This window comes from Ochotona curzoniae, unplaced genomic scaffold (genome assembly GCF_017591425.1).
Source record: "Ochotona curzoniae isolate NIBS_2020 unplaced genomic scaffold, NIBS_Ocur_1.0 contig_2754, whole genome shotgun sequence".
Lineage (NCBI taxonomy): Eukaryota > Metazoa > Chordata > Mammalia > Lagomorpha > Ochotonidae > Ochotona > Ochotona curzoniae.
Genome location: NW_024465582.1, coordinates 13,606,611 through 13,620,290, shown reverse-complemented (window position 1 = coordinate 13,620,290; position 13,680 = coordinate 13,606,611). Strand labels below are relative to the sequence as shown.

Below are 13,680 nucleotides of genomic sequence, written 5' to 3'. Positions count from 1 at the left end.
AATGTTGTTACAAGTGGCATTTATCATAATGGTGTTTCTCGCAGCCTTCTTCCATTCTGTGTTGTATCTTTTTCGTCTGTATTTTCGTCTGTATTACTAATATCACACGGTGGCCGAGTGCATCCAGTTGGAGCTTTGGAATCAGGAGTGTCCAGAACACCTCCACATCACTAACAAATAACAAGCAGCTTATCTATTGTCCAGAGACCCAAGCAAGACAACCTATCATATATTTAAGACAGTAAGGATATTTAATGTTTAACATGAACTGTGTGCCGGGCATCATTCTGAGGGTTGCGCAGATGTTAATGTTACCGAAGGAGTAATCTGCATTTATAGATGAAGTTAAGTACCTTGCTCAGGGTTGCTCTGGTACCCCGTGGGAGAGGGGTTGCTGGAGTCAACTTCAGTGAATACACTTGTACGCCGTTTCTCTGTGCTGTATTGCCTTACTTGGTATCGAACTGTTAATCTCATCAAGAGATTTTGACTTCAAAACTATAGTCTTTTTTTAAGAGATTTATTTATTTGTGTTAATTGGGAAGTCAGATTTATAGAAAAGAGGATAGAGAGAAAGATCTTCCACCCGCTGGTTCACTCCGCAAGTAGCCTTAATGGTTGGTGCTTAGCCAATCTGAAACCAGGAGCCAGTAGCTCCTTCTGGATCTTCTGCATGGATACGGGGTCCCAAGGCTTTGGGCCATCCTCAACTGCTGACCCAGACTACAAGAATGGAGCTGGATAGGAAGTGGAGCAGCTGGGATATGAACTGGTACCCATATGGAATCCTGGTGCATGAAGGCGAAGACCAGCCATTAGGCTACTGCGCCAGACCCAAAATCATGTTATTCTTAATTATGTGTTTTAATGACTATATTGAGGTACAAAGGCACTTGAGGAAGTTCATAGGAAAATTGAATTAGAAGATTTATTTTAGTGCTAAAAAGTTTTGACATCCAGTTGTAGTTTTTTTTTTTTTTTTTTAGGATTTATTATTTTTATTGGAAACTCAGATTTTTACAGAGAGAAGGAGCTACAGAAAGACCTTCCATCTGCTGATTCACTCCCCAAATGGCCACCATGGCCAAAGCTGAGCTGATCTGAAGCCAGGAGCCAGGGATTTCTTCCAAGTCTCGCATGTGGGTTCAGGGGCCTAAGCATTTGGGCCATCTTCTGGTTTCCCAGGCCACAAGCTGGGGACTGGATGGGAAGAGAAACAGCTGGGACATGGACTGGTGCCCATATGGGATCCTGGTGCCTGCAAGGTGAGGACTTTAGGCAGTAGGCTAACGTACCGGACCCTATTTACCAAATTTTTAAGAATTATTTTTTAGTTTATTCAAAAGTTGTATTTATTCAAGAGAATTTCCCATGTGCTTGTTTACTGTTCAGATGCTCTCAGGAGCGAGGTCTGGCCTCATCCAAAAGGAACACTTTGCCCGTTAGCATTCATTTCTTGTCCTTCCTCCTCACGGTAGGGAGGGGTACAGTCTGTCCCTATGGAGTTATGGTGTTAGATATTTTGTAGGGAAAGGATCAGGGAAGATGTGGTCATTTGTGTCTGGCTTCATTCATTTGGCATACGTTTTTCAGAATTCATTCAGGTTGGACATATATTAGTTCATTTCTTTTTGTGGCTGAACAGTAATATCCCATCCTGTTTGGTGTATATTGTGTGGATCTGCAGATTTTATTGTTCCACTCATTAATCAATGGCAATTGCCTTGTTTCCACTTTTGGATAACTCTGAATAATGTTATAAAGAACATTTGTTTACAGCTTTAATTGGGGGTATGTTTGGGTTTCTTTTGGGTGTGTACCTACAACTGGAATTAACAGAGCACGTGTTACCATTAGTCATTATTCTTCCCAGATATTCTTTTCTTTAGATTTGATTTAGAGCAGCATTGCTAAGCATTGTTGTCACTGAGTTATAAAATAACAGCAATATGGGCAAAGATAACATGTATTTTTTGATGTTCTTTAATCTTCCCCCTCTGGAATCACATTTATAGATGTATTTTATATAGATTTGTGTAACATAAATGCATACTTTTTGGAAGAGTGTTGTTCAGTGTTTGTGTAAGAAATCTTTCAGGTTACCATCCTTGATAACTAGCTGCATTTTTAGCCTGTAGGTTAAGAAGAGTGGGCTCTTAAGAGTGGCTTATGAAGAAAGGGTTCTCTACTTAGGTTTGGATCATCTAATTACAAGTTCAATTCTCATGTAATCTCAAGCTTTGACCTTTTGTTTGAATTGATCTGTTGTGGTGTTTGGTGGGTTGCCTTTTCCTTAGAGAGGCTGCTGATGGAGTTGTGAGAGGTTGAACTTCTGGCACCCAGACACCTTTCAGAGCCTTTACTCTTGATCCTATTGATGCCGAATCTTGTTTTACTTGGCATTTGAGTCAACTGTGTTGTCTATTTGTTCTTGCTAGAACTTGTTCAAAAATTGCGCTCGGAACTGGTAGTATTATGAGATTAAACAAATTTTTTATGGCACTGATAATGAAAATCATTGATTGTCTCCATACATAAATAGTATACTTAAAATAGAAAGCCAGATTCTTCCATGCAATAGAACTTTGTCTAATATTCAGCTTTCATACGACCTTCTCTGTGGCGTTTGGAGAAGCATTGAGGTCACAGCATCCCTACATTTCTCCTGTTGGTTACTGTGGGTTCTGATGGATTTCTATGTATGTGACTCATGTCGTTTATTTAATTGGTATTTCATTTGTGTTTGTTTCTAGACCGACAGGCCAACAGTTATAGAATATGATGATCACGAGTATATCTTTGAAGGATTTTCTATGTTTGCACATGCCCCTCTGACCAATGTAAGTATGTGTCTGTGGGCTGCCTTTCTCTTTCCTGCACCTCCTTCCTTGTCTTCCCCTCACCCTTTCCAAAAGTCAAAACAGAGTTCCGTTTATCTGACTGCTAAGCAGCCTTTGCTCTATGCCCTTCTGTGAGCTGCAGGGGTCTGCAGCGATGTGTTAGGTGGCAGCGTGACATTGGTACTAATGAGTCACAGGTTTGGTCCCCTTTTCAATGGTGTAAGTAAACATGTGTCAGAATAACATTAAGAGTGTGAAGGATTGAAAAAGGAGTGTAAACTGTGGGCTAATGTGTTAAAACTATTTTGGATTTGTTGTCCTTGAAAAGAAAGTTAGTTTTCAGGAGAAGCAGTTACTTAGTCATCAAACAGCAGAATGAGTGATGGAACCTGTTGGACTCCTGCTTCTGAGTCCCAGGAATAGGTTGTCTTTGAGAGTTTGTCTGACACAGATTCATGACATTATTATGTAGGTATTGGGCTTTGTGTTGGGAATTGATTCAAGTGGAATTTCTGTGTAAGTCACAAGCTTCCATCTCAAAGCTGGCGGGCCTGGGAATTGTCTTATTACTTCACATTCCAACTGAGTGCAGAGAATCCTCAGGCAGCTGTGCAGGAAAGGAGCACCGTAGATACTTCCCTCAGGCCAGACACTGCCGTAAAACATCCAGAATTATAGCCCTTGGGTATTTACATTAAAATAGAATTTTTTATTGTTTGTTTGTTTATTTCTGTAGTCTTCTCTGGTTTGGCTCTGTGAAATTGCGTCTGGAATTTGAAAGATAGGTCAGTACATGAAAATGTAAATTTCTTTTCCTTTTCTCAGTAATAAGGCTCAGGTCTTAACTTTTCCATGGTGTGTTCTGTCACTTTTTTCTTTTTTTCCTTTAAGGTAAACAACTCCATAGTGGTGATGTCAGTTTATAAATTTTAGAAAAACTGCTTTTCTAATTGAGATTTTCTTTATTCCATAGTGCATTTTATCCTCAAGAATTTTAAGATGATGATGATTATATTGTAATGAATAAGCAAGATTTTTTTTGGGGGGGTACTAAATACTCTGTGCTTCCAAGGTGGATTCTGCTCACTACCACAGAAAAAGGAGTAACAGTGAGGCATTCCTGAGCAGCTTCTGTGAACAAACACTAGGAAGCTTTTAAATTGGGCTGGCTTCTTTTGCTTTTGGTTCTCAGACACTCAGATAATTTGTTCCTTGGACTTGGAGTTTGAGGGTCTGCAGGAGTCATCTTGTGCAGTCTCCCCACTCCTGATTAATATTTGCTCTCTTTATTGCTCTGCAAGACTTACAAATAAATAATTTTGTTAGTCTGAAAATATCCCAAATTATAGATATCACTCCACCTCTTAATTCCCTAGAATTAATGTCAGTCTCAATTTTGACTTTTTAGGGTACTGGTGCTTCAAACATGCCAGGGCTGATGTTAGCAGAATTCACTAACTGTGAAGTCTTTCTTCTTTTTTTTAAAGATAGACTTATTTTTATTTGAAAGGCAGATTTAAGGAGAGAAAGATCTTCCATCTGGTGGCTTGCTCCTCAAATGCTGCACCAGCTGGAATTGGACTGGTCTAAAGCTAGGAGCCCAGCTGCTTCTGTGTCCCCCAAGTGGATGCAGGGACTCAAGGCTTTGGGCCGGCTTCTACTTTCCAAGTGCATTAGCAGGGAGCTGGATCAGAAGTGGAGCAGCTATGACTTGAATTGTTGCCCATATGGGATGCCAGCATTGCAAGCTTAACGTGCTACACCACAGCACTAGCCCTCGGCTATCGGATGTTTTATAAGCTTTGGTTTTCTTTGTGAAATGGGGTACAAATTGTAGCACTCTTCAGCAGCCTTTCTGAAAGATGACAGAGCTAAAACCTGCAAAGTGTTTATCATACTTTTGACACATAATAAATATTGGCACCTCTTGTGTTAGAAAAGATGCAAGAACTGGGTTTGAATTTTTTTTTTTTTAAGTAACCTTGAATGAGTGATGAACTTCAGAAATGATAGCCATGTTTAGGATCTTGGTGAGATTTGGACATAATTTTTCAAAAGTAGGCTTAATTTTTAAGAGTAATTTTAGGTTTACAGCAAAAGTGAATGGAAGATATAATTTTTTAAAAGTCTCTTCAGCTCAGGGTTTGGCAATGAGAGGTCTCTACTGGTAAATTATTCACAGTTCTTACTGTTAGGAAAGATGGGAGAACTCTTAAGTTTCAGCATATATTTTATATAAATATTCCAATTCTCAAAACTTGAAAATTTGACTCTGTAATAAGGAGTGCCATCATTTGTTTTAGGATGTTGATAAAATAAATTGAGTTTTAGGCTGCGTGTTGTACAGTTGATAAGATTCAGATCCATCAAAGACCTCTTGAATTTGAAATAGCCTCCAAGAAAAAGAATTTTTAAATTGCTTTACTGATCTGATTCATTTCCTTGCTAGAGAGAGAACCAGAGCAAGAAGGGTATGCAAATTACGGGTAATGAAAGATTCTCAACCACATCTAGTCATGGCAAGTTCGCTTAAGGTCATCTTGAATTGAAATGGATTGAAAGCCTTGTAGGCTGAGTATAGAGCATTGCAGGAGATTTTTGTGCTTTTATGTCCTATATTTGCTGTTACTTAATTACTTGATGTTATTGAAAATTTTGACAATGTAACTTATGAAATTATGAAAGCGTATTTGTTAGGTGTGCAATGACTTAGCCTGGTCCCAAAAGCAGAAGAAAGTTCCTTGGTTATTTCCTCCCACCTAAGTTGGCCTTCCATTTATAGTGACCCTGTTGACCTGTAGGTTTGGTCATTCATTGCCTCCGAGCAGCAGAGTTAGAATATAGTTTTGGTTCTCCACCCTACCCGTGAGATAAGGTGGAATAGTGTCAGCACATGGTCTTCCTTACTTTTGGGTGTTCAGGTATACTTTAGGACATGAGGGTGTGTTCTAGCATTTGATGGCATTGCTGGGGAGCAGTGTTGGTGTTCTTTGTAGTATAACAGTTTCTGGTTAACCAATAAAATGACAAGCTCTATTTATGTCTTCTAGTAGAATTGCAATGGATAAGATAATTTCCTTTCTGAGAAGGACTCTAGTGGTGTGGATAGAAGTCTAGTCAAAAATTAAGTATATATAAAAGAGAAGAGTTGAAAGAAGGAATTCTTTCCCCAAAATGGTTTTAGTTAAAATGAGGTAGGGAAAGAACTCGTGCATATTGTTTTCTTGCTTGTTAAGTATTCTCAGAAGCTGTGGTCCTCATCTCTACTCTCAACCTGAGGAATTCCATCCCGTGAAGCTGTATTGCCCCGTGCCTGTGCTGCTCATCTGTTTCATATGCAGAGCTGCGACAGGCAGTGAAGGACAGCTCAGTTCCTTGCACAGGCACTTCACGTTGGAATGCTGTCATTGGTGTTGGCTGAGTTATCCCGCCCTTAGCCTATGAGAAGCCAAACTCATCTTCTGACACAAATATTTGATTTGAACTACTTGAGGGACACCTCATGGATTTCTGATTTGTCTTAATGCTGTTATTGCCTACCTGGTCACTTACGCCAGTAACCTGGAGATTATCTTGGCTTTTGTACTGTCCCATCAGAGGGACTGCCATGGATTTCAGTAACATCTGTTAGCTGTGGTCAGATGTTTTCTAGCTGTCTAGACTACTTTGGCCCCTGTACTGCTGCGTTAGGCTCCACTCAGGTCTTCTGGTGCTATTGATTCCCTTCAAGCCATTTCTGTATTCCTTCTGTAGTGGCCCGTCTAAAATGGAAAGCTGGCATTCTCTTACTTGACTGATTGCATTTTACCACGTAGCTGCAAGCCCTGATTTGAACATGGAATGTAAGGACAATGTAGGGGGATTCAGACCTTCCTCTCCAGGACGCTCTGGCTCCTCTCTGGCTGTGCACATCACTCTCTGTGAACAGCTAGCTGATTTCTTTTGGCTATTTAACATTTCTCTGTCTGCTGGAAGCTAAGTACTTTCTGTCAACTTTAATGATCTGGAAGATCTGGCAAACTCCTTGTCATGGAAGATTATACCTGCTGTTTGAATCTTTCTCATTTTATACTTTGCTTGTTTTTAAATTGCACTTCTGTAAGTTGCATTATATCAGATTATACTTGTTCACATGGCTTTTTCTTGCCCTTTTAAATCCTTACGTACCTTTAAAGGAAGGACCTATGGCTCATCTCAGGATAATATGAACTTGTAATTGCTAGCAAAGTATAGGCAGTTTTTAAAAAAATGTTGAGTCACTTACAGATCCTCAACTCTTAACTATTTTTTAAATGAATGTCAGAATAAATAATAAATTCTGCTTTATTCTATAATAATAGTGGACTTAATATGTTGTTTTGGATTGTTTAGAGTTCATTATTACTAGACGGTAGAAGAAGGTTCTTTTATTCAACTTAGCTGTGAACTTCACTGAAATTAGCCACTAACTTCTGAGGAAACAAAAACTAAGAACTAAATTTTGGCAAAAGATTTCCAGTAGGTGGCATCATATGACTATTTTTTCTACTCTCCCTTATGCTGGTGGAATTAAAATTTGTTTCTGATTGCTGTGGTTTGCTAAAAGCGATTACATGTATATAAAATCATCTTATGGACATATTGAGCAGCCAGAGAAGCCCATACTTCACGTGTCTCTAGGGCTTGTGCCTCAGTTGCTCTCCCCAGCCAGCCAGCCAGCCAGCTAGTCACTGCAATAACCCTGCTTCTCCATTTCTTATTCTTATTCATTCATACAGATAGTGTGGAAGCATTGTTGTCTGATGGTGCATTGATAGAATTGTTTATTTCATGCCAAGCCTCCCTTTGCTTTGATGTGATGGGAGCTGCGTACTCGAGTGGCTCAGAGCTGGAGTCTGGAGCAACACTTCTTTATTGGATATCTGCCTGAATCGGCTGATGGCCCTGCCGTGGCTTCCAGTGTCACTGAGCTCATCTTATTGGGATGTTGTGGTGGATACTGTGAAACAGTTGGAACAGTGCCTGGGTGCACGTGTCACCACAGTTGGTTCTGCTCACGAGCCAGACCGGTAACATGAACCGGGAGTGTTTCTGCGAGCCGTGAATCTACCTGACAAGTTGTAAGCCTGACATCGCTGATCTCCCCAGCCGGGCAAACATTCTCAAAGATGCCAACCTGAGCAAAGGAAGCCTTTGACTGTGGCTCTGCTGATTCCTTCCCGATGGCATGTTTGATTTCTGCTGGCTGCTTGTCGTGTTTGTGTCGCTGCTGCCAATATTGTAATTCAGCACTGGTGTGATGCTGGTTCCCTGAGGTGGCCTGGCCAGCAGGGGTCCAGCCGTGCAAGTCCGGCAGCTGTGAAGTTTTGGGTGCAGCAGTGTTGGCAGTGCAGGGGAAGGTGAAGGCCTCTCCCTTGGCCTTCCAGGTCAGATCACAGACATGTGTGCGTCGTGAGGCAGTAGGGAGACAGTGAGGAACTGAACCTCTTTTCTTCTTATGGCAGATTCCACTGTGTAAAGTCATCAGATTCAACATTGACTACACGATTCATTTCATTGAAGAGATGATGCCGGAGGTAAGGGAGAAGATTGTTCAACAGCCTGTAATGTAGTTGCTCTTTCATTTTTCCTGCTTTAAGTGTTGAAGCATTGAGCTTGACCAGCTGTGGCTTTTGCTATAGGAATACTCCTAAAGTATCATGTTCACTGTCAGAGGGTGAAGGAGATGCAGTTCTGGTGTCAAGGTTAAAATTCAGGTCATTTTAACTCATTGACCTATTTGATTTTTTAAGATTGATTTATTTTTGTTGGAAAGGCAGATATAGAGAGAGGAGGAGAGACAGAGAGGAATATCTTCTGTTCCATATTCACTCCCCAAGTGACCGCAACAGCTGGAACTGAGCCATTCCGAAGCCAGGAGCCTCTTCTGGGTCTCCCACGCGGGTGCAGGTTCCCAAAGCTTTGGGCCGTCCTCGACTGCTTTCCCAGGCCACAGGCAGGGAGCTGGAAGGGAAGCAGGCTGCCGGGATAGAACCGGCGCCCATATGGGATCCCGGGCGTGCAAGGCGAGGACCTTAACCACTTGCACCACCGCGCCGGGCCCTCATTAACCTATTTGTGAACCCATTTCTGCTCCTATTGCATTTGCCAATAGTAACTTTACATCTGTTTGCAGTTTGTTTTGTGTAGGAGACAGGTTTTGGTTACTGGCCATTACAAGAGAGGAAATTGGAATAGTTAAACTGAATCTGATTGCTGTTGAAATCATCTTATTTGTTATCTCCAATGACAAGATCAATACTCAGTTCATTTTTCTCCCCATATATTTACATATTTTTCCTAATTGTTTTTCACTGCTGATGCTCAGCAGTGTATTTATCTAAATATATGCAAGAGAGTTAAAATTCCAAAACAAGATTAATGTGAATTTCAGAATGATTCATTGCCTGATCTTGAATTTAGTGGTGTCAACAAATCACCCTAAGAAATAACAACTAGACAGCGAACAAGCATACGCGCTGAACACGTGTGGGAGTCTGGTAGATTTCCAGAGCCCCTGGCTGTTCTGGCAAACCTTGTTTTACAGGCAGCTCTGTCATGGGCAGAGAGCACTGAGGGAGGATTGATGGGCGTGATGTGCCTGCTTGACTGGCACTTATTTCCTTCTGAGCAAGTCCTGTTCACTCTACCTGCCTTTCAAAAAAGCAGCTAGAGAGGAAGGGCCACCCCTTCCTTCTCCCATGTGGAAGGGTTTTTATTTATTTATTTATGAAGGTCATAAGCCTTTGTTTGCTATTGTAAAAGCTTAGGACTTGAGGCATGCTCTCACGCAGGGTGATGGATGATCTGGGAGCACAACAAGTAGCAGGAAACATTAGGAGACCATTCTCACTTGCAAGTGTGTCATCCCTTTAGTTTGTTGACGGGAGAGATTTGGATTCAAAGCTTTGTGGCTTTTCCTAGCTCCCCCTTTATTTTCTTTCATTAAGAACATAAACCTTCTGAATACAAAAGGTCTCTGTGTGGGTGACTCGCTATCAGATTTTGGGTATGTTGGGTAGGGATGAGGGACAAACCAATTAGAGCCTACAGGGGCGTGTGTGTTTGTGTGTTGTGGGTGTGTCTACATGTAATCTGAACTACTAAAACATCCCCAGGAAATTTTGAGAAATTTTGTATTAGATTGCAAAAACATTATGTAAATGAAAACTTAGTTTTCAAATTTTGCATCATTTGATTTGTACACTGAGAGGAGTAAGACACTTGTGCGAGTCCTCATTACATCCTGGCCTGTTTTGTTTCTGTCTGAAAGCGAAGAGTTGCTGCAGCGTACAGCGTCATAGCCACATGTAAGATGTGGTCTTAGTGTAGTTTGCACACTTTTTAAGTTAATTGATTAGAATATGCTGGCCTTCAGCTAATGGAGGATCTGTTACTTATATATAAGATCTGTAGTAACCTAATTTTGCTTTGTTTTTCAGAATTTTTGTGTGAAAGGACTTGAACTCTTTTCACTGTTCCTATTCAGAGATATTTTGGAATTGTATGACTGGAATCTTAAAGGTAAATAATAGGATTTAGAGAATAGAATAATGCTTGTGGAAGAATATTAAGGTTTATAGGAAAACTCTTAGAAAAGTCAAGGGATGTGGGAGAAATAAGTTCCTCTTACTTTTGAAATACCCAGGGAAAAGTGCATTATTCATGGGCATGCCTTTGTCATTTGTATGAAAAAAATTATTCTGTATTTTATTTCATACAATTTGACAGTGCATTATATCAGCTGAGAAGGTGATAGTGGTTATTATAATTACTTTGATTTCTGTGCATTAGTGAAAAATCTCATTAATTAATATTTTAAACTTAGTAAGTGTTGCTGTAATAAACTTATGGTAATTTATTAAAACCGAGCTTTGGTGAGTCATTAAAACACACATATGTGTATACGTACGCAGGAAGAATAAGTGACCCAACCTGATCCCTGGTTCCTGGGTCGTTCCTTGTTGTGGAAGTACCTCTGTTTCCGTCAACATGGATCATTTAATTCTCTTGGAGGTGTCTGTTTTCCAGCAAACATTTGCTCGTTTATTTTTGACTCACTGTGTTAATGAACAGTTTTTCAAACCAAGTGTTTGAGTGAATAAATGGAATGAATGGCTTTTTAAGACAGTAGCATTTCTCATAGTTTGAGTGGTTTGACTAAAATGAGAAAAAAGGACATGAGTATATTATATGCAACTGTAGTTCAGTTATAACAGTAATGTTGCTAATTTTGAGTTAAAAAACAGTTTCTCTGTGCTCCAGCGCTCCTTCTGACCCCTGTAGTGTCATTGCCGCCTACGCCTGCGTGGGCTACGGGCTACGTTTGTCCCTGGAGGGTGTGGAGAGGGTGGGATTGTTTTATGTCTTTCCCTCTGGTGTTTTTGCTGTGGTTACCATGACTCTTAGGAATTACTGCAGTGCTGGCCTTCCCAGGCCATCTGACTTGCTTTTTTCCCTTGTTTTCTTTTAGGTCCTTTGTTTGAAGACAGCCCTCCCTGCTGCCCACGGTTTCATTTCATGCCACGTTTTGTACGGTTTCTTCCAGGTAAATCTTTTGACTTGCCCGTGACCCGGCAAGATGGTGCATCTGAAAATAAGCTTCCCTTTTCTTTCCAATCTCAGGGACGACTTTCTTGCCTCGGGCACTGTTAATTATGTACTTTTCAGATTATAAAATTACACACGTTGTTTTATGCCTCTACAATTTATGGTAGCCACAAATTCAATGAGAAATGGAAAAAATTAGCAATTTTGAAAATTTTCTAATTAAATATACAAATATTAAAATTGGCATGGAAAAATTCAGGTGATTTAAAAAGTGTATATGGTTAATTGGAGAAAATTATAAAATTTTATATGCAGTATGATTATGGCTGCAGAAAAATTTCAGTACCTGTATTATGTTAGTAAGAATTTGGTGTTCTTTTAAATTTTTTGACATGTGCTTTTATTTCTTTTATAGTGAAGATATAATTTACTCATCCTGCTAAATTAAAATCTATAAGTAAATATACAACTTGTTTTTTGAAGCAGTATTTTAATGCATTTCTATTTCTCTTTAGAAATGCACCCCTATGATATGACAGTACATTTAGTGCTTTTAAAAAACAGTTGAATTTTTGATGATATGTTTGGATGCCTTTTTCTTAGCAGAATCTGTTCCTTTGTGGCTTTTGCTACATTCTCTTTTTTATGATTTCCTGGCCTGTTGCCTGTTGTATCAGACAGAGTCCTGCCTTGAAGGTTCCCCTCCTAGAGAAGTTCTGCCCCAAGTCTCCGCATTGCTCCATCCTCCATTTCTGCCGTGTCTATAGTTCCATCCCAGCCACATACTTGCAAGGCTGTTCACCACCTGAGTGAACTTAGTCTTTGCCCACAACTCATGTTTTCTCACCTTGCACCAGCATTTTCCTATAACTCCTGCCTGTGTACCTTACACCCTTTGCCTCACCCTGGATGTCTCATCTCCTGTGTACGCCCACTTTTCTTTGTTTTCTTAACCAAATCCTGTGCTCTGACTTTGAGCTGTGTCTTCTAGCCTGCATTATGTCTCATAGTATACCCATTCTCCATGTCAGTATCACCACACCAGCCATGTTTCATTTCTTTTCCTGTATGCGGCTGACTTACTAAGACTGGAGAAAACCAGCTGCTGCTTTCAATCCATGGGCTGCAGTCCTGTCCGACTTTCTCCCTCTTGTAAGCAGTGTGCCCAGTTCTCCATCATCAGCAGTTCCAGAAATCAGGCCCCTGAGTTTGTCCTCTTCTCATGGTTCTTGTCCTCCAGGGTTAGGAGACGTTGAACCCTGCAGTGTGTGTGTGTGTCTGTGTGTCCAACTCTGGCTTCCGCAGGCACTCTTGGTCCATCACAGGCAAGTTTGGCGCCCGTGCCAGATTCCCCTTCAGCCCGTGGCCCATCTCAGAGGACATGCTGTGGCCCTGGGCTGCTCGCTGGGCTCTTGTTCTTCCTTACAGATCTCTTATTCCTCGTCTCTGGTTCCTCTTCAGTGGCTTCTCTTTCCTGTCTACTCAGTGTGCTTAGATTTCCTTCCAGATGTTGTCCCTGACGTCCGGAGCCTCACGGTGGCTTCTGTCCATTTCAGGATAGTGTTCCTCATATTTTTAATGTTATGATTAATGTTTGCATTTCCTAAAATCATTCAAAAGCTTTCCTTTTTTTTTTAATAAAAACTTTGTTTACTGAGACACTGTTTTTCAAGGAAAATGCATCTTTGATTTTGAATGGATCTTTATTGAAAAGGTCTCCTTTCTGTATCTGTCTGCCTTCAGACGATTTATGACCAAATCTCTAAGAGAAAGGGGGCCCTAAGGAGATTCTTAGGTTGGGGCAGTTGAGGACGGCCCAAAGCCTTGGGACTCTGCACCCATGTGGGAAACCTGGAGGAAGTTCCTGACTCCTGGCTTCGGATTGGCATAGCACTGGCCGTTGTGGTCACTTGGGGAGCAAATCATCGGACGGAAGATCTTCCTCTCTATAGCTGACTTTGCAACAAAAATAAATAAATCTTTAAAAAATATATATAAAGATAGTAGCCATAACAATGAAAAACTACAGGATGTGGACTGAATCTGGACATTTTTTTAAATGGTGGGTTAGAAATAATACAGCTAACATTTTCTTTTTGTGTGCATGAAGATTTTTAACATAGTTGCCATGATACTAGTATTTGATTTGCTACCTATTATTTTAATACTTCACCAAGCAGATGGAAATCTAAAGCCCATGATACATAGCCCTGAATTTTTTGTTCGAAGTGTCATGCCAGTATACACTACTACACAAGATGCATGATTATTC

General features: G+C 40.5%; 1 protein-coding gene across 1 annotated transcript in view; it reads left to right on the top strand.

Moving 5' to 3' along the window:
- The window catches only part of DROSHA (drosha ribonuclease III), a 99,897-nt gene that overhangs the window by 21,685 nt on the left and 64,532 nt on the right, over positions 1-13,680 (top strand). The window contains exons 11-14 of the mRNA XM_040977429.1: positions 2,754-2,840; positions 8,324-8,395; positions 10,301-10,382; positions 11,332-11,406. Coding sequence (XP_040833363.1) covers positions 2,754-2,840; positions 8,324-8,395; positions 10,301-10,382; positions 11,332-11,406 — 316 coding nt within the window. The remainder of the gene's footprint in view (positions 1-2,753; positions 2,841-8,323; positions 8,396-10,300; positions 10,383-11,331; positions 11,407-13,680) is intronic.